The sequence below is a fragment of the Nymphalis io genome, chromosome 15, assembly GCF_905147045.1.
Source record: "Nymphalis io chromosome 15, ilAglIoxx1.1, whole genome shotgun sequence".
NCBI classification, from domain to species: domain Eukaryota; kingdom Metazoa; phylum Arthropoda; class Insecta; order Lepidoptera; family Nymphalidae; genus Nymphalis; species Nymphalis io.
In genome coordinates, this window is record NC_065902.1 from 280653 (window position 1) to 301551 (window position 20899).

The 20899-nt window shown below is 34.5% G+C and overlaps 1 protein-coding gene across 2 annotated transcripts in view; it reads left to right on the plus strand.

Annotated features, from left to right (window-relative positions):
- LOC126773707 (uncharacterized) overlaps positions 1 to 20899 on the plus strand; it is a 29422-nt gene that overhangs the window by 1661 nt on the left and 6862 nt on the right. The window contains exons 1-2 of one of the 2 annotated variants that reach the window (XM_050494790.1): positions 4024 to 4198; positions 19380 to 19539. In XM_050494790.1, the coding sequence (XP_050350747.1) occupies positions 19383 to 19539 (157 nt within the window). In that variant the 5' untranslated portion in view covers positions 4024 to 4198; positions 19380 to 19382. Of the gene's footprint in view, positions 1 to 4023; positions 4199 to 19379; positions 19540 to 20899 lie in introns of those variants that run through there. The other variant, XM_050494788.1, reaches the window with a different exon arrangement.

A 20899-nucleotide genomic window follows, 5' to 3' on the forward strand; every position in this document is an offset into this window, starting at 1 on the left:
AAAAAAATGTAAATAGTGCGTCAGTCTACACAGCCTTGCTGAGATCCGATTCTTTAATTCATTATTTTATTATATAATATTCGTTGAAAGGTTATCCCTGCCAAAATATAATACGTTGAATTCGTACATCATATAAATCCTCCAATATATTTTGAATGAGCTCAACACCAGCATCGGTTGTCGAGCGACCCCTTGCAAATCCCAATAGTTTATCATGCAGCTACTTTTGTGTACTGATTCATTACTCGTGTAGCCTATTCTAATGGGGGAATGAAACAACTTTGACTTTGATTTGTCATGACATCATTTATCTACATCTAAAATAATCTATGGTATTCATTATACATATATAAATTACAGTAATATATGTAACATTACAGTAAAATTCGATTAAATATAATTATTTCAGATGCCATGTTGTTGTTGTGGATTCTCAGCTTTATATTGAAAACACTTCCATTTTCGTAATGTCATTAGAAAGTCGGCCTTTGTTTCGTCCATTTATAGATTACGCCGAAACTAAAGAGGTAGCCAACGATGTAGGGACTTATTAATACAATTCTTAGATTTTTCTTCTTCTTTTAATGTTATTTTAATGAGCATAAACAAAATAAACATATAAAGATGTTATTTAAACAGTGATTGTAAATATTTATCTCCATTCGAAATGCTTCCGGCACCAGTGTACTCCACTCGTAAATCACGCAGGGGAGACCGTCACGTGATGTAATTACGCACTAAGTACCAGTGTGACTATATCGCCGCGCGCTAACACGATAGGATAAAGGGAATTTTGATCGTATCTCTCGGGATTTTGTGCATGATGTTATAAGGTTTTGCACAGACTTGGTCAGACGCCAGAAGCTACGGGAGCCCCTAGGATGCGAAACAAGGTCATGACCAATCTGTACAATGCGCTGTGCATCCGCTCTCGTATGCCTTTCTACAGGACTTGGAATTTTTATTATAGTTTGCTTTCAGTGAGTCAATGTTAGATGCCCCGCTAATGCAGCCGTTGATCCACTTGCGATATGCCGCCTGCTTAGATGATACAGCATCGGCACATTCACGAGTGAACCAACGGTTACGCGTTTTGAATACATGGAGAATGGACAGTAGCTTATTTTATGATTTGGCGCACTGAACACGAAAAAATGTCCGCCCCTTAAATTTAAAGAAAAAGACGTATTGTATTGTTAAATATTATTCAATTAAGAGTATGTAGCTACTAATGACTTCTAAAGTACTTGTTCAGACAAGTACATCAGTATAGATTAGGTAAAGTTTCAAAAAATGGCTAACAATTATGAACAGCGCCTAGGCTTCCGCCCTGATAAGACTTACCGCCCGGACACGTACCCTCACTACCACTATACTGCTGACCAGCTCATAGCGTTTACTTAGGACCTCGAAAACGGTTCAATAGCGCATTGCTAACTTTAATTAACGTTATTTTATTTTCGTAATTAATTTTATGAAATTATAATAGCTAATTGTCACGCAATTTTTCGGCGTGAAGCATGTACCTATACTTGATTAGTAACCGGTTATTAAGCCTTATTTACTAATGATTTGCATAATATTATTAAAAGCAAAGTAACAGTAAAATCTACATTACGTACTAGCTTTGCATATGAGTTAAACTTGGTATATGACTGAAAAGCCTATCGACTTGAATAAAATATATTTAGATGAAATTAATATGATTATTAAAAAAAAAACCGTTCATACAACGAATTTTACATCAAACTAGTTTTCGCTCAATTGTAAGGGATGGGGGATGGTGTTGGGTGTACGCAGCAGGAACTACTTTTAAAAAGCCTATGTCAATCTTTGGGGTTGAAGCATGTTTCACAACAAATTTCATCACAATTAGTTCAGTTGTGTAGCCGTGAAAGTGGTACTGACAGAGAGAGTTTATTACTATAGAATAATAGATGATACCTTATACTATGGACTAATATAGTAAATTTTGATTCTGGGAAATGATACGATACACGGTAAAGACATTATAACTGTTTTATATCTAATGCACGGCAATACTTTACTTTAATAGCGACGGGCTCGGAGTGTGCAGCTTGTTCCTAACAAACTTAAGAACGGTAGGTCAGTACTAGTAGATCAATGGGGGTGACACCCACAGGGAGGCAGACGAAAGAAAAGGGAAAAAGAGATTTATTTTTAAACTTTCGGGGCAACATTAACTGCTCATTCCAACGCAATGCTTAAAATTAAATCAATATTTTCAACTAAAAACACAATTAGTACTTACATGAAAAAAGATCTGAAACTTTATTAATATTGTGTTAAATACTGTGTTTCCTATGTTTTTTTAAAGGCCGAGATTCAGTAGATAAGGCACGTGGACCCAACCGAAGGTCGCGACAATAAACACGGGCAAACGCCAACAAGTAATCATGCGCTTAATAATATTAATACAGTGGTAGCGCTTGGCGATTCATAAGTACTTGTAAAAGTTTATTTGAATAAAAAATATTTTGTATTTGATACAGGATAATTACAGTAAACATATAAAATGATAAATGATACAAAAACAAGGCCCTATCGGTAAAGAGCGATTTCTTCCAGGCAACTTAGGGCAGAGGTATAAGTGTACAAGTTTTACAAGATATACTACATCTAATAAAGAAACATAGAATTGGTATATATAGATATACAATAACAGTCTATTAATGTCCTACTGCTGGGCCAAGGCCTCCTCTCTTTTTTCGAGGAGATGCTTATATATAGATTTATAAATACAAATATATTACAAGACAGACACAGACAAAAATACTACAGCGCTCGATTTATGTTTACACTTCATCTCACCATTGTGATGAAATTATGGCACGTGTATTTGTACCTACCGAGAGTTTTTTTTTTATAGAATAGGAAGGTGGACGAGCATATAGTAAGTGCAACCTTATGGTATGTGGACACCAACGCCCATAGACATTGGCATTGTAAGAAATGTTAACCATCGCTTACATCACCAATGCGCCACTAACCTTGGGAACTAAGTTGTTATGTCCCTTATGCCTGTAATTTCATTGGCTCACTCACTCTTCAAACCGGAACACAACAATACCGAGTACTGCTATTTGACGGCCGAATATGATGAGTGGGTGGTAACCTACCCAGATGGTCTTGAACAAAGTCTTACCATCAAGAAAGTAAAATTGTGTGATAAATAACTTGCAAGTCTTAAATAGGAATTTTCGATGATGATTTGATAAGTATCCTAATAATAATAATTTACTCTTCATAAAACATAATACGCGACATCTGAAGTTAACTGCGGTTAACGTTGCCATGACAACGCATTTCCAAGATGGCGATCATAGTAGGCTTCCCGCGCTTTCCCCGCTTTCTGTTCTATCGATCCATTTGCGTTCAAAAATTGCGAGCATTGCTGTAGCATCATATTTATGAATATTATCTAATAAGAAAATATAGTGGTAAACATGAACCTTATTTTATATATTATAATAGCTAGGACCATTTAAAGTCAAACTGTTCGCACAATTTAGTGCCTGATTATATATTTGTTTTTCATTTGAATTATTTTGTATTTTAGCAAAATTTAAGCTTGTTAGATTTTATAATTTTTGTATTGTCTGTGATATATTACCATATTATACAGTTGAATGACCGCGGCAAGTACACTATGTACTTGTCATTTATGAAAGGCACTCGATGCATTGATTTCATGACTACAGCACGCTACCGAAAAATATTTCCATAAAATTATTTCTATCGTTTCCTAAAAAACGTAACAGTACCCATACATCCAGTGCACATACATTATGTCTGGTACTGTACTATATTTTACAATTCTTAAAATTGTTATTATTCAAGCAAGAATTTATTTCTGGTAGATAGTATTACCTTACTTATTACCAAAAATATAGAACAGAATAACCTTAAGCGGTAGTTAATATTTTTGAACGAAACCCATGTTCTCGCGTACGCTAAGCAGTTGCGTAGCGGCCCGGAACAGTGCGTTGCGAAACTCAGCGACAGGAGCACGTGTTGTGACGTATTATGCAACCTTATACACAAATTATTTTGAAAAAAGCTACACGGATTTATATGGAAAACATAAATTAAAATTATCTCAACACTACTCAAAGTTTAATAAAAAATTAAAAGCACTATTCGTTGAACGAGCTGCAACTGGGATGCTGAGAGACCGGTAAGTACTTTGTTTATAGTATACTAGTTCATAATAATGATACTCATATTGCCAATGGGGCAATAACCACGGCGCGTGTCCAGGTTTATTTAGTGTTGTTTTACAACTTTGCGATCAGATTAAGTAAACATTTGATAACAAAGGCCATTTTTATAGCTTTTACTAAATTTATGGTCTGAATATAAATATATTTATACATGAAAATTAAAATCAATTACAATGTTTGGAATAAAGAAATCGTTATAATTTTTAATAACATTATAATAATAAAACATTAAAATATATTGTTTAATATTGAATTAAATTAAATTTTGTTGCTGTAATACATAGCCGTGACTGTTTCTTAAAGTTTTATATAAAATATTAATACTAAGATATAAGGTATAATAAATTCTTTTGCAATTTATCACCCCTTATCTCAGACCGAAATGTAAGTCATTGATCGAGCCCAAGGGAAGTTATTACTACAATAATTGGATTAACCGATGTAATAAATAAATGGAAAGATTTGGCGCCCGATGTGGGACACAAGATTAATCAATCTAGGGTCGTTATCATAGCTTACTTGAACATTAATTAAGAATATTTGTTACATAATCAGAATTATAGTTTTGTTATAGGAGAATCGTGTTATTCTTAATAATTCTGTGTTTTGTTGAAAATAAATAAAGAAACAGTGAAAATAATATCATTAATAATGTTTCAAATTTTTATAATTGACCAGAATAGTCATGACGTACATATATATGTATATGTCGTTATAACAATGTGTAAACACAAAAAAAATAACTTTGTCAATCATTTTATAATAATAATATATAATGATAGAATGTAATAAATGAACCAAATAGCTTATAAAGAAACTTATATAACAGACTTCTTCAATAACCTTTACAATAACGATCACTGGATTTATCGGTATATGTAGAGTGATATTTTTTAACTTTTTTTATTAAATGTAAACATTAAGTTAGATTACATTTAATAAAACCTTACGCAAAAAGTCATTTTTATAGTTTTCATCATTTTATTTCATGTTTTATCATACGCATTCGAAAACACCTAAAGGATTTTAATACGACAAATAAATTTAAGTATTTTTGAATATACTTAAAAAATACAGTTCGAACGAACGGCAAGGCGAGCAAAAGCTTGTATAATAAACGCTTTACAAAATGGCACGCACATATGTATATATATAAAAATACCTATCAACAACGAACAAGGATGTCATATTACAAGTAGCAGCGTAGGGGTGAATAATATTCAACGACAAACACGCATGGGTGACTGAAAAAAACAGCGTTCGAAGCATAATAACTACAATAGCGAGTGCTTGACAACAATGTGCAGTCAAATATTTTAATTAAGAGTTTTGAAAGAAATTAAAATACTTTTTATACAGATAGACGATTCTTTTCAATTCAATGTTTTGATTCATTAAAACTACAGTACGTTTTATTTGAGATAATCCTTTTATTCAACAATGGTCAAAATAAAATCTAAGCAGATGCCTGCATACCTGGCTCAGTCATCCTTTAAACCGGAACACAAAAATACTAGCTGTTACTGCTGGGCGATACAATATGTGTTTTGTGGGTGGTACCTATATAGACGAGCTTGCACAAAGCCACCTTGTAAATATAATATATACATGCTACAAGTGATATATCCCCAAGATTATTATCCATTAATGGCTTTAGTGCAATGAATTTTGTTTACTTTAAATGGGACCTTGAGGTACATCTTAATAAAAAAATAATACTTCGAAATCAGTTCATATTATGCGAAAATACAACGCGTATGCGACGTATACAAAAAATATACCAACTCCGGATGTAATCTACGACTACATTAGGAAAAACTAAAGGAAAGTCAATGGTTAACTTTTTAACCTAAATTAATATTCATTATTTATCCAAATTTTATATGAAAATCTATTAAGTGTTCGTTATTCTTTTCAGGTTCTAACTTTACCAAATTAACTATTTCATTTAATTAACGGTTATTTACCCTGCATAAAATGACATTCTTTATTTTATATTTCAAACAAATTCTTCACGATTATTAAACGCTAGGCTTCAGTTTTTGAAACGCTGATCAAAGTAAAATTAACTAATTTGCCTTTAATCTGTGGTCAGTGGTCTGTGGCAGCCGATACCGTAGCCGTAGCCGACGTAATACCCGACCAATGAGCGTTCAAATGAAAGCCAAATTTATTAATCTGACTTTAACCAGTGCTTCAGAAAGTGGAAGTACATGTATTAAGACTTACGTCATCATTTGAGAAGATGTAACTGTAATCTAATAATACTGACACAGATTTTACAAGAAAATTATTTTTGCATTAATAAATTCACGGCCATATTTTATCTCCAACCACCGAGACAGGTGAAATTTCATTTCCTGTATCAACAGCTGTCGCAAATTGAATGTAACAGGGTGCGGTAGGCACGTCAGACGTATTGCATTATGCAACACCCACCCTTCGAGTATTTGATCGAATCTGAACAAGATAAAATGTGTTTGTACATTAACATCAGAGTACTTCTTAAGATAACATCTGTCTTTAATTATTATTTGATGTTTCTTCCCGTTATGTCATTATACATTACACAGTTTTATCAGAATATATATACCGAGTTTGTCTATACATAATTATATTTACATAAGCTCATAAAAAGTACCTTTGGACTGTCTCGTCAATTCTACTCGAGAGCTCACAATTTCATTGATGGAACGTGTGAGGTAGATTTAATCAAGAGCTAATGTTTTATATTATTTATTCTGTGGAAAACTTAAGGCTTTGTAGCAATACAATACTTGTAGAAAAGCCAGTAAATTTCCCCTTACTGATCAAGGGTCTCGTTTCCTTTTGAAGGTTTGGGGCTTAATGTGGAACAGCGACGCTGTTCCACTGTTGATCAGTAAACACAATTGTGTTAGAATTTGACGATGTACGAGATTTTACCCGCGACCTTCGGTTAAGACCACGAGTTCTACCCACATAGCTCATATTGAGCTAAGTGGGTTGTTATAAGTTATTAATACAAAGCAGGCTTCAATTAGTTATAAAAATTAATCTTATCAGTAAAGCCTAATACTCTGTTACTGAATATCTGTCTGGCACAAATGCGTGGATTGAATAATCGCTGGATCTCGTGTAGGAACTAAGTGTATGTAATTGATACAAATTTGTATTTTTGTATAAAACAAGAGTACCTACTGAGTTTCTTGCCGGTTCTTATCGATAGAATCCACATCCCGAACCGGTGGTAGCGCATGACGATTCATTTTAAAATCTATTTTAATAAAAAATATTTTGATTTTGATTATTCTCTATATTTTTTATAACAAAGAAATAATGTCTTTTGGTTAAAGTTAGGAATATCTAACAATATTTTATATCGTTAATGTTTAAATAGACATTGTGAAATGTTTACAATTTTTAAAGAAAATATTATGCAAGTAGTACGTTGCTCTTGGTAGTTATATTATTAATCTAATTGTAAAAAGAAATATCGTTATAAGAATAAACAAAAAAAAAATAATGAATAAACAGTGACGCACCAATGTAACCCCACTAGTTCCATTCATTATCTAAATGATAGAAAGAAAAGTCAGAGCGCGACGGTCAGACGGCAAGGGAGGAAAATAACCTAAAGGTGGTGCAAGTCCAGACTTCAGACTATGTAGGTTGATAATTACTTCCCCCCTACAACCTACCCTACCATTCCTCGCAAATTCTTTTTACCGTTTTATAACTCTGCGGCTCTGCAAAGCGCCTGGTTTACGTTTAACTAAATTGAAGTGTACTTGACAACGTTCCGTAGTCGTTTCATTTAAGAATTGGTTATAAAAACCGTTAACATGTCTGTCGGTCCTTCTTAATTTCTTTTACCCTGACTCGATCTCGACGTGAAAGAATAACAAGACATTTTTATAATATATTTTCTTAAGGTACCTATACTTTAAAAGAGAACTTGATTTTTCAAATTTATAATCCATCTCATCGATATTAGTTAGTAAAGGAAAACGTCGTGAGGAAGCCCTCTCCTCAAAAGAAAAGGCTTTAACCCAGGAATGGGACATTTTTTGGCTTTTACTATTTACTTCTATAGGCTTTTCTTTAAGTAGAGCTATATCATACAGAAAAAAGCACATTGACGTATGGTCCATACGCATCCCACTGCTGGGCAAAGGCGTCACATGTTGAGGACAGGTATATGAAACAAATTCCATCAGTTGTGGTTCCTTCTGCGGCATTATGTGTTACAACTTTCAGTACATGCAGGTTACTACATGACAACTACAAACAAATAAAAATCTTTGTAATATTGATTTCTTTTCTTTCAATCCATGGAGACTTAGAAGAAAAAAAATTATAAAAATTAAAACACGTTCATGTGTCACTTTTTATTTCAGTCGTCGTACTCAAACAATATCTACATATAAAAACGTTTTAAACTTAAAACGACTTAAAACGACCAAAAAAGTTTAACTTCAAAAATCAGTAAGTTTTACAATATAAATATAATAAATTAAGTATTTACGGATACTGTTCGTCATATATGTATTCTGAGATTTATCATAAATCCAATGATTTACTAACGCTTCATTTGCCCATCGCGTGAGCCGCTTATATCGCATAAAAATATATGTTCCTATATAGGAATATATATATATATATATATATGTCACAGATAATAAATTTAAGCGGGTATACGACGTCATTTATTTTATTAGAATAGCAACACCACACAAGGTGATTGGTGGTGAAGGTGGTTACTGTTCGGTTGTCAGACGTCAAGTTGTGAAAATATAAGACGGGTATTGTATTATGCAGCCCACTGATTGAAATATAAAGTATAATGGTGTATCTGTCAGTAGCGCCTATGATCGTTTGTCGAGCGACCCCCTTGGTCTCTTGGTCTCTTGCTCTCAGGTCTCAGACTAATTTAATGAAATCAACATATTGGACGACAATGGCGGTCATTTAAATGGCAATCTATTTGAATACACGACATATGTATTTATACACAACATAAACACAAAAAATCAGAAACAAAATTATTGTTCCGGTTCCTTCCAGGTCTGCAGTGAAACGGTAGTAGATTTTTAATATTAGGTCCTTACATATGAAATTGGCGTTTTGTACGGGAGGAATATAAGGTCATTTTTTTTTTGTAAAATATTTGATTAATCAAAGTATGCACCGTTGTTATCTATGCACTTTTGCCATCTCATAGGTAGTTAACTCTTTGAAGGCGGTTTGGACTGCCGCATCGGAAATGATTTTTTCCGTGTAAGAAGTTGTCCAAATTCCGGAAAAAATGGTAATCTGTTAGACCAAGGTCCGGGGAGTACAGTGGATGTCGCAGACATTCCACTTGTAACTCTTCTAACTTAGTGGTTGTTTGTTGTGCAGTGTGTGGTCTTGCGTTGTCGTGAAGTAGCAGTGGCCTAGAGCGATTGACCAATCTCGGTTGTTTAGCAGCTAGTTCTTCCTTCATGGTTTGCAGTTGCTGACAATAGATATCTGCCGTAATCGTTTGGCCAGATTTTAGAAATCTGTAGTGAACGACACCGGCGCTAGTCCACCAAACACGCACAAGTAACTTTTTCTGAGCCAATTTTCGTTTAGGGCAGGATTTGGCTGGGTCTCCAGGGTTCAGTCATTGCGACGAGTGATTCTCATTATCGAACAGTATCCACTTTTAATTATTCCTTCTAATATATCCCTTCATCATTGTGTCGGTTGAGCAAAGTAACACAGCCGTCGAAGCGTGTTTGCAAGTTCGATTCACTCATTCATGAGGTACCTTAAACGATGTCAAGTTTTTTTACTTTCCCGATTTGCTTCAAGTGGATTAATACATCAAGTTTTATCACTTACCCAGAAACCTGCAGATATCTCTGAAGTGCTTTGTGATGGATCCGCTTCCACAATAGCTTTTAATTCTTCATTTTCCACTTTGGTCTCCGGCCGTTCACGGGGTTGGTTCTGAAGGTTGAAATTTCCAGAACGGAAACGTTGAAACCAAAAACGTACCGTGCTTTCTTTTGCGACACTAGCGCCGTACACATCATTAATCCTTCGAGCTGTTTCTGCAGCACTGGTGCCACGGTAGAACTCGTACTCGTAAATATACCGATATTTCATGGTTTCCATTGTGCGGTAATAAGCGACGCCAAAGAAAAAAATAATGAGAAAAAACAAATGAATGGCTGTTTTCAAAACTCAAACGTACCAGCTAAATGAATTTATAAATTTGAATTTGGAATTTTTAACCAAAGAGGAGATATTTAAGTTCAAAGTGGTCAGTACGACAAAACGCTAATTTCATATGTAAGGACCTAATATTCAATATTATGTGAACTTAAGAAGTTGAAAAAAAAAATTGAATTTGTAAAATTTACTTGAAACGTGAGCCGAGATGGCCTAGTGGTTAGAACGCGTGATTCTTAACCGATGATCGTGGAATCAAACCCGGGCAAGCACTACTGAATTTTCATGTGCTTAATTTATGTTTATAATTCATCACTGGTGGTAGGGCTTTGTGCAAGCTCGTCTGGGTAGGTACCACCCACTCATCAGATATTCTACCGCAAAACAGCAATACTTGATATTGTTGTGTTCCGGTTTGAAGGGTGAGTGAGCCAGTGTAATTACAGGCACAAGGGACATAAAATCTTAGTTCCCAAGGTTGGTGGCGCATTGGCTATAAGCGATGGTTGACATTTCTTACAATGCCAGTGTCTAAGGGCGTATGGTGACCACTTACCATCAGTTGGCCCATATGCTCGTCCACCTTCCTATTCTATATAAAAAAAAAACTCGTGCTTGACGGTGAAGGAAAACATCGTGAGGAAACCTGCATGTGTCTAATTTCACTAAAGTTCTGTCACATGTGTATTCCACCAACCCGCATTGGAGCAGCGTGGTGGAATAAGCTCCAACCTTCTCCTCAAAAAGGAAGAGGAGGCCTTAGCCCAGCAGTGGGACATTCACAGGCTTTTGCTGTACCTGAAACGTTTTAAGAAATTATATATAGTTTAAAATAAAGCAAACGGTCTTGACTTTTAGTAAGACCTCTTCATTCATCTTTATACTATGTACTCACAGCCATATTGTTTTTAGCTATTTACGTATGTATTTATGTTACTCTCTTCCCCTAGAAGCGAGAGGCTTTCTTTAAGAAATACAACACACATTAACTTGCTCTCTGATTATGTTATGCCAGCATATTTACTAATGTTTAGTAATACATAAGTTTTATTTAAGTAATATATTTATTCACATGTAAATAAGAGTTTATTTATTTATTCACACGGAAGCAACAATAGTTATAATATATAGATACATCAAATAATCGAAAAATAAACAACAAAAACAGCAGTACTTGGTATTGTTGTATTCCGGCTTGAAGGGTGTGCCAGTGTAATTACAGGCACAAGGGACATAACATCTTAGTTCCTAAGGTTGGTGGCGCATTGGTAATGTAAGCGATGGTTAACATTTCTTACAATGCCAATGATAGGTATTGGCATTGTAAGAAATGTGGGCGTTGGTGACCACTTACCATCAAGTGGCCCATATGCTCGTCCGCCTTTCTATTCTATATAAAAAAATAACATAGGTGTGACGTGATGTTTATACACGTCCTGCATCATTCTATCGATCTCTTTTTCTTTTCTCTAGCTTAAAGTTGTAAGAGATAGCTGTCTTAGTGAAAAGGCCGCCTCTTGTACATATTTCTTATCTGTATTCTATGTTAAAATATCATTGGTATATTTAATTGGTATAATAATTTATTTTAATAAAGTATATTTCATTATTTATATTAACTATAATTCTACATTAGGTAAATGGGCGCCGTGACAAATATACAAATAAAAATGAAATCGCACAAGCGCTTCCATTTGCGAATTCGGATACAAGATGTTATGTCACAAACCCTTCAAATGGCACAAATATAACCAAGTATACTATGATTACCTACACGGACTTGACAAAGTCATGGCATCAGATTGACTGGAACAAAAACTTATTACCCTACTCAGTCGTAACATAGCTGGTTAAAATCATTATTCGTCGCATTCATATCGTGTTAATTGGATGCAATGTCTCTTGTTCATCCCAATCGTTAGGGTGCTCAATACGTGCAAAGTACACAGGTGATAATTTACACGAGAGCTTTGACTAACTGCGGAGTTGTCGACCTCGCGGGCTGTTGCGTAACACTGAACTAGCGGGAAAAACGAGGGTCGTTCAACCCTCTTTCTTAGATTTATGTAACCATGCATCTGCAAATATATACTCTATTCTCAAGATTTAAAGATTAATATCGAATGAAATAGAACTTAGTTAATATTTAAGGATATTTCTGACAAAATTTATAGAATAAAAAACATTACGCGACTGATATTTTGGTTGAAAATAGCTTGAGCGTTTTTTAGATATTCCGGTTGAAGAATGTTTAAAATATTGAATGATTTGTCGGATATGAGTAGAAAGTTTCAGTGGAATGTGTAATCAATAGTGAGGACATCTTTTATGTAATAAACACATTACATATAAACGAGAAACAAGAAGAATTTATTGAAGTGTTACACTTTTACTTATTTACATGTCCATGAATTAAGTAAATATCTGAGTTTCTTTCGTCGGTTCTTCTCTGGTCAGGGTATTTTTTCCGATATATAATTTGAAAAACAATAAGTGTAATGCTTCTATATTGAATAAATGATTTTAATTTGATTTAACGATGATACGCTTCTGGCCGACATCGGCCACGGCAGCGATTCTCTAGCGAGCCTAGCCAACGACGCGGGACATATTACAGTACAAACATAAGTGTACTCTCATAATTTGGTGGACCGACACATACCTACGGCCGGAAATAGTTCAGGCGCAGAGCCATTACGTGCCTTTCAAGATATGGGATTGTAACTGCGAACTTTAAGTTGCTGCTGAGCATTTCTCAATGAAAATTGCAATACCTCTTCAATGACCAGGGGACTGAACCAGGATATGTATTCAATCAATGTAAAACCTATCATATCCCACGGTAATTAGATGTCTCGTTACAGTACTCATTACAACATTATTTTCATTTGTTACGTCAAAATGTTTTCTGTTCATAATAAATAGCAGACAGGGTGTTAAGTGCAGTCGATGCCTAAATCTGATTTGTCTCCCTGTTTCGTCCCTTCTCTGAAGCTACCCTTGTCTATGTTATGAATTTTAAACTGCATATGTTTGCGTATAGCTTTTCGTATACAGACGCAAAGGAAACTATGGAAGAACGGTATTATTTAAAATATTTTTTGTGTTACAGGGTTACAGAAAGTGTTGTACACTACTGACTTTAATACTAATGTCACGTCAAACAAGATTACTATCGCGATTAAATCAAATAAAGTTACTGTAACAGAAGAATAAAATAAAAATATTACTTTTATTAATCCAGAACAATTATAAAAGCAGAAAACATCTTATATAATATATATTTATTACATATATAAATAAATGTGGTGGTAGAGCTTTGCACTGGTGGTAGAGCTTTGTGCAAGCTAGTCTGGGTAGTAACCACCCATTCATCAGATATTCTACCGCAAAACAGCAGTACTTGTTATTCTTGTGTTCCGGTTTGAAGGGTGAGTGAGCCAGTGTAATTACAGGCACAAGGGACATAAAATCTTAGTTCCCAAGGTTGGTGGCGCATTGGCTATAAGCGATGGTTGACATTTCTTACAATGCCAATGTCTAAGGGCGTTTGGTGACCACTTACCATCAGGTGGCCCATATGCTCGTCCACCTTCTTATTCTATAAAAAAAAATACTGCAGAACACCTATCTAATTCTAAGTATTTATGTATACAATAATATTTTATCCTTATCTATTTACATTGCCTACTCTCGTGTCAAAATTTTTACTTCCCAGTAGTTATATAACGTATAAATTTCCTTTCGTTCGGGGTCAAGGAAAATGTACTAACGCTGAAATTATTGTTTTAATTTTCAATCACATTAACTCTATTTGGCTTAACGAAGTGGCGTACGACATTTCTTTGTTTTGTCTAATTTGTTCGTTCGCCCCTCGAACAAATAAAATGAAAGCTTCATTACAGCCATTTGAATTGCTAAACCTTGCCACACGAAACAATAGATTCGTAAGAAAAAGTGTACAAAGCGAAGAACAAAATGAGTTCATGTCAGCCGTTGGGGAATGGTAGCTTTACCAACATCTCGCATGAATACAAGTCTCTACAAAGAACGTGAAGGCTGCAATGACGGTATTCAAAACATCTTTATGGAAGTGCAACAGTTTGTTTCTGTAATAACTTCGCTTGGAGTTAAAATTGATACAAACTTCGTGTGATTTTCAAGGTGTAGTCTACACACTACGTGCAAGCTACTTTTTATCGAAACGAGTAAATGTTATGTCTCAAACAATTTTTATTTTCATATCTATTGGTTTTCATTTTAAAAATAGTTTTTACTTATAAGCAACGCTTGTTTGTAAGGCCGTATTACTGATTTTTCTATTTACCCCTCCAATTAAGCTTGTATAAAGAGTGGGGACGACAATAGCCCGAGGGTTCAGGATCGAAACGGCGACTTTTACGTCTAAAGGTTTGTTAACCATCGCGCTAATAACTCGTTCGTTTCCATACAGTTAAGTAGTCTTGTACAAAAACTATGTTGATATTATTTATATATTATTCTTTGAATATGCTATTACAATAAATAATATTTGTGTTATATTGCATCATACATCTCACACGGATCTAGTTATAAAGTTGTGAGTACCAAAGCAGTAGAGCCCTCAATTAAACTCTCCGCTACGCTGCCGACATGAGAGGGGAGGATAATCGCCTCCCTCTGCCTCCAACCATCCCCTGGCGATACAAGGGTGATTCCCCCCATTGGATGCATCCTAAATGAAATACAAGGCTAGGTCAAACCGCAGTTAATGACAACGTACTAAATTTACTGAATTAAGGTATATGACAAGCATTTATTTTTTTTATATATATATATTTTTTTAATTATTTAATGCATATTTTAGTGATTTTTTACATTTTTACGAATAGTATTTTTTAAGTGTACGCTTTAGGCTTTTTGATATTGTCAACAATTTAATCGATTTATATAAATCACTATTTAATAGTCTTTTTCTTTTTAATTTTGATATTAAAAATACTATAGGAAGGCAGAAGTTAAGTTTTTCATCAAATTGAAAACGCAATAGCGACAGCCATGTACTTGGAGCTTTATCGCTTCCATCGTTCTCGTTTTTAATAAAAATGTTGTCGTGTCCGTCATACTGCCGGTATTTGAATTTGACGTTCTTTTTTTAAATCGTTCTCATTCATTATATTTACAAACTCTATATAACATGTTTACATAGTATTTCTTTCTTTATCATATTCGTAAAAAGACTCAGGGCTCATCACAAATTTCATGGCGTCAAAAACATTCAAACGTTACACGAACTTCCGTATTTTCTTCTAAGTTAAGTTGGTTTGTTGACAGACAATTAAACTTCTAACATTGAAACCTGCACTAAAATATAAAATAAACAGCATAGGCACGTAATAGTATTATTTAAACATATTGACTCAACCCTTAATCCAAAACAAAAATGTAAACCAGCCCCTGCGAGGTACATCGATTGTTTTACGGGAGCGGTGTTGGCGTGGAGTTAGTTAGACAAACCGGACGCGACAAATAGAAGGGTAACCGAGTGATGATTCACGGTTTAATTAAGAGCTGCAGTTATACATACCCATTTGTATGCTAGAAAGCATGGTTAGACTCACGGCTTATGACTTCGTGCAGGTCCATCATGCTGGTATCATTATTTATTTCAGTACAGCTTTTTATAAAAAAAAAAAAAAACTTATTTAAATTTGGTATTCCCATATTTAAACAAATATATGTTAACTCGAATGAAGGTATCAATTAATATTTATATTCAATATTCATTCCTTAGCTGGCCGGTAGTTTAATGAGTGACGATTGGCGATGTAAGGAAAAGAAGCGTCTAGTCTATGAGCAGTGGTGACCACTTATCAAATGGTCCATTTGCCCTACCTTACCAAAATTAAATATATATATATATATATATAAATAAGCCGAAACCTACCTAGAAAACGTTGATCTTAACTTATGTTCTCGTTTTAAAATTAACAACAATGACTTATTCATGACGTTCTACATTTTGGTTTATTTAATTTGTTTTATTCTCGGCCAAAATTCTTAAAATACTCTAACATGTTGTGATTATATATCCACTGTACTAGACCAGCCGGGTGAAATAATGAACTTCGTATCAATGTATAATAGTTGATATGATGTTATTGTCTAACAGTGATTTCTTGTTCATCGGACTATTTTTGTTATAATTATAAATAAGTTATAAGTTAAATAGCCAGACTTTGTAATATTATATTTAAATTAAAAATATCAATTTGGTTAGAACGCGTGAATTTTAATTGATGATTGCGGGCTCAAAGCAAGATAAGTATCACTGAATTTTCATGTGCTTAATTTGTGTTTATAATTCACTTTGTGCTTGACGGTGAAGGAAAACGTCATCAGGAAACCTACATGGGTCTAATTTCTTTCAAATTCTACCAAATGTGTATTCATGAAACCGCATTGAAGTAACGCGGTGGAATATACTTCAAATCTTCTCCTCAACGGAAGACGAGGCATTGCCTTGAAAAATAGTCATTTCTTACGGCGCCACCTCTGGGCGATGGTGTGCACTTACCATTATTTGGCCTTACTGCCCGTTTACCTACCTATAGTATAAAAAATGTAAGTATATAATTGTAATAACTTCTAATAATATTAGAAATGATGCATGTTATGAGGATATGAATCACGATTTGTTGAATAACGTAACTACACACCTAAAACATATTAAATGCTTCGTCCTTTCTGGAATTACAGTGACTAATTTGTTTCATAACCAAAACACAATCTAGTTATGATTTTTGTTTCACTATTATGTATCCTGACAACTCGTATTACAAAGCTCCATTACAGAAATATCATTGACGACAAAATATCAAAACCTAACGACCTTACTTGTAAATATTTTAGAAGTTAAACAACGCTGAGTCTGATTTCGAATTTTAAATCAATGATGACAGAATGAGAGAATTGTAAGTAAAATAAATAACGCAGTTTACAATGGTATATAAATGTATAACAAGACCGTAGGATGCAGACAGCATACATCCGTATGTGAAAAAAATTTTTAAAACAACAACCATCTTAGATAGCATTCAAATAAAATAAGAAAAACTTCATAATTTCAATGATTATTTTCTGAGACAATATATAAAGTAATGCTTTTCCTGCAAAGTGTATTATAATTTTCAGGACATACTATAACCCCTTACAGTAATCTTAACAAACGGTCGTGCAGAGTCTTTATAAAACATATAATTTATGTTCATTTCACTGATTGCAAAATTACAACTGTTATTACTTCTACACAACCTGTTCCATAATTTATTGCACAAAAATAGACCAAATACTTGCATTAAAACTTGGCAACAGACCAGTTCATTTCGAGAGATAAAATGTTATCTTTTATTAGCAAAACTTTAGGTAAATTTCAGCCTGTAGACATTCAAATTGATAATAATAATTAATGTATTCGATTTTAAACGAAAAACTATTTAAGAATAATTAATTACAATACTCATTGAATTATGAAAATAGAATATTTACATTAAAATATAAACTTATAAGCACACTTGTTCAAGAGAAGAGCCGAGATGGCACATTTGTAAGACCACGTAAATCTTAACTGAAGATTGCGGGTTCCAATCTTAGCAAGCGTCACTGAAGTTTTATCTGCTTGTATTTATAATTTATCTCATGCTCGTGGTGCTGGAAACGTGAGGACATCAGAATGAGTTGGACGAAAATCTTTCACATTTTTATCCATAGTGGAAATTCATTTAGGCTGTTATACTTTACTTTTTTTATAACCGGAATGTTACAGTCCAGAGACTATTGTACGTGGAGATGCGAATAGTGTGTGAGAGAGATGGTACGTAATCGTTCGCTGTCGACGAATCATTTTTTTTAAGCTTTTAAATATATAGAAAAATCGATATACTATTATGAAGTACAGAGAATCTGGAGACATACAAATCTTTAATCTTCTTTCTCTGCGACTTCTTTTATATAATTTTGTTTAAAAATAAACAACATATATACTTACTACAAGTTTTGTCCGAAATTATAATTTGTCATAATGTAAATAACTTAGTAGATTATTTACAATTTTGTCTCGAAAATGTGAAATATCTTAATATGTTACTAAACATTAAATATTGAAAAGAGAATGCATCTATCATTCCATTACATTCAACCAATATTTACACACTGTAAACGATAACCTACTTGCAACCCTCACAGAAGGGACGCTCGTCAATAAGCAGTAGTTATGGCGAGACGGGGGCTGCAATGTGGCCTGAGGGACGCCGGACCGTTTCATTAAAGTACATGTACCGAACTACCTAGCTATAACGCTGAAGGGGAATTCAGATACATTCCTTTTATCGTGGTCTTTGAAGTAAAAAGGATGCAATTGAAAAGCACTCTCTTTTTTAAGATATTTAGGTAAGTATAATAAGACTGGGGACATATATAGGGAGGCAGTTTTCTTGTGGCTAGAATATAAGGTTACATACTCTGGGAGAAGAAAGATTCTAAACTCCAGGCTGAGCCATTGAAAAGTTATTGTTATTTTTCTGTCCAAAAATTCTTAGTAGCAGGGCGAGTTTGAAAGTCATATTACTTACAATCGATATGTATAAAATTCCCCAAAGAAATACATATATTTAAAGCAATACGATTTTCTTTCTATAAAGTCGATTTTGTTTTATATAAAAATTGTCTATCATCTCATCTCGATATCTTTCACAAGATAGTATTGACAGTCCGCCTCGAGGGTACGTGTGAGTAAAGTTTATGTCAGTTAACTTAATGACAGTTGATACGAAAATAATATATTGTTTAATAATAACAAAAATACGGATTTATATTGTGACAATAATCTTCTAAAATAGTCTTTTAAACTTCGTTGAAGTCGTTCGTTTTTTTACATATGTACATGATGCATAGTTTGATAATGTAATGTTTCAGGTGATGTGGGTGTCGGTGGAGAGTGGCGGCGCAGTGCGCGCGGCGCCGTGTGCACGCGGGAAGCACTCCGCGACGCTGCTGGGCGGGTACGTGTACGTGCTGGGCGGGCGCGGCGCGGGCGGCTCCGTGCCACTCAGGGACTTTTGGAGGTATTGTCTTGGTGAGTCGATTTGTAACTAGCAGGTTTTATAAGCACTATAATATAGCACGATCAATTGGCTAGTCTCCTATAAGATTGTCCGTCGTGGCCGTTAATTGTTCACTAGGACGATATATTCAGCGCTTAAGTTACAAGTATATTCATTAAAACCCAGATCTCTCAGTAGATACAATCCACTACCCCAATATATATTTGACCAAAACACTGAAAAACCTACCCCTACATATTTATATCCGTGATTGCTTAAAAGTATATTAATTGCTTCTGTAGGTCTGCACTGGGTCTATTACATTTTTTTATGTTATTCTCTTTGAAAGTTGTATTCAATGTGAGCTTCATCTTTATCTGCGAATCGCCTCCGGCAGAGCAGCGTGTGGGTGTCAAGGGCTCTCGACAATGGCAGCATTTCTCTAGGACACTCACTAATTAGGTCGAGAACAGTTTACGGTTCGCGAGAAACCAATTAACCGCGAAAGTGTACTGGATTGGAGGACGTTTCATTGTTTACTCTCGAGTGGCTGATGTCATTTTTGACACACACGAAGACAAACAAAAATTATTAAAATTAATTTATATTATTTTCGATCTTAAATGTAACTTAATTATTAGGTCCTTACATATGAAATTATCTTTTTGTCGTACTGACCTCTTTGATCTGAAATATCTCCTCTCTGGTTAAGAATTACAAATTCCAATTTATAAATTCATTTAGCTGGTACATTTGAGTTTTGAAAACAGTCATTCATTTGTTTTTTTCTCATTATTTTTTTCTTTGGCGTCGCTTATTACCGCGCAATGGAAAACATGAAATATCGGTATATTTACGAGTACAAGTTTTACCGTGGCACCAGTGCGATTTAATGAAGGATTAATGATGTATACGGTGCTAGTGTCGCATAAGAAAGCACGGTACGGTTTTGGTTTCAACGTTTTCGTTCTGGAAATTTCGACCTTTAGAACCAACCCCGTGGACGGCCGGCGACCAAAGTGGAAAATGAAGAATTAAAGGCTATTGTGGAAGCGAATCCATCACAAAGCACTTCAGAGATAGCTGCAGGTTTTGGGGTAAGTGATAAAACTGTATTAATCCACTTGAAGCAAATCGGGAAAGTAAAAAAACTTGAACGATACCTCATGAATTGAGTGAATCGAACTTGCAAACACACGTCGACGGCTGTGTTACTTTGCTCAACCGACACAATGATGAAGGGATATATTAGAAGGAATAATGAAAAGTGGTTACTGTACGATAATCAGAATCTCTCCTCGCAATGACTGAACCCTGGAGACCCAGCCAAATCCTGCCCTAAACGAAAATTGACTCAGAAAAAGTTACTTGTGCGTGTTTGGTGGACTAGCA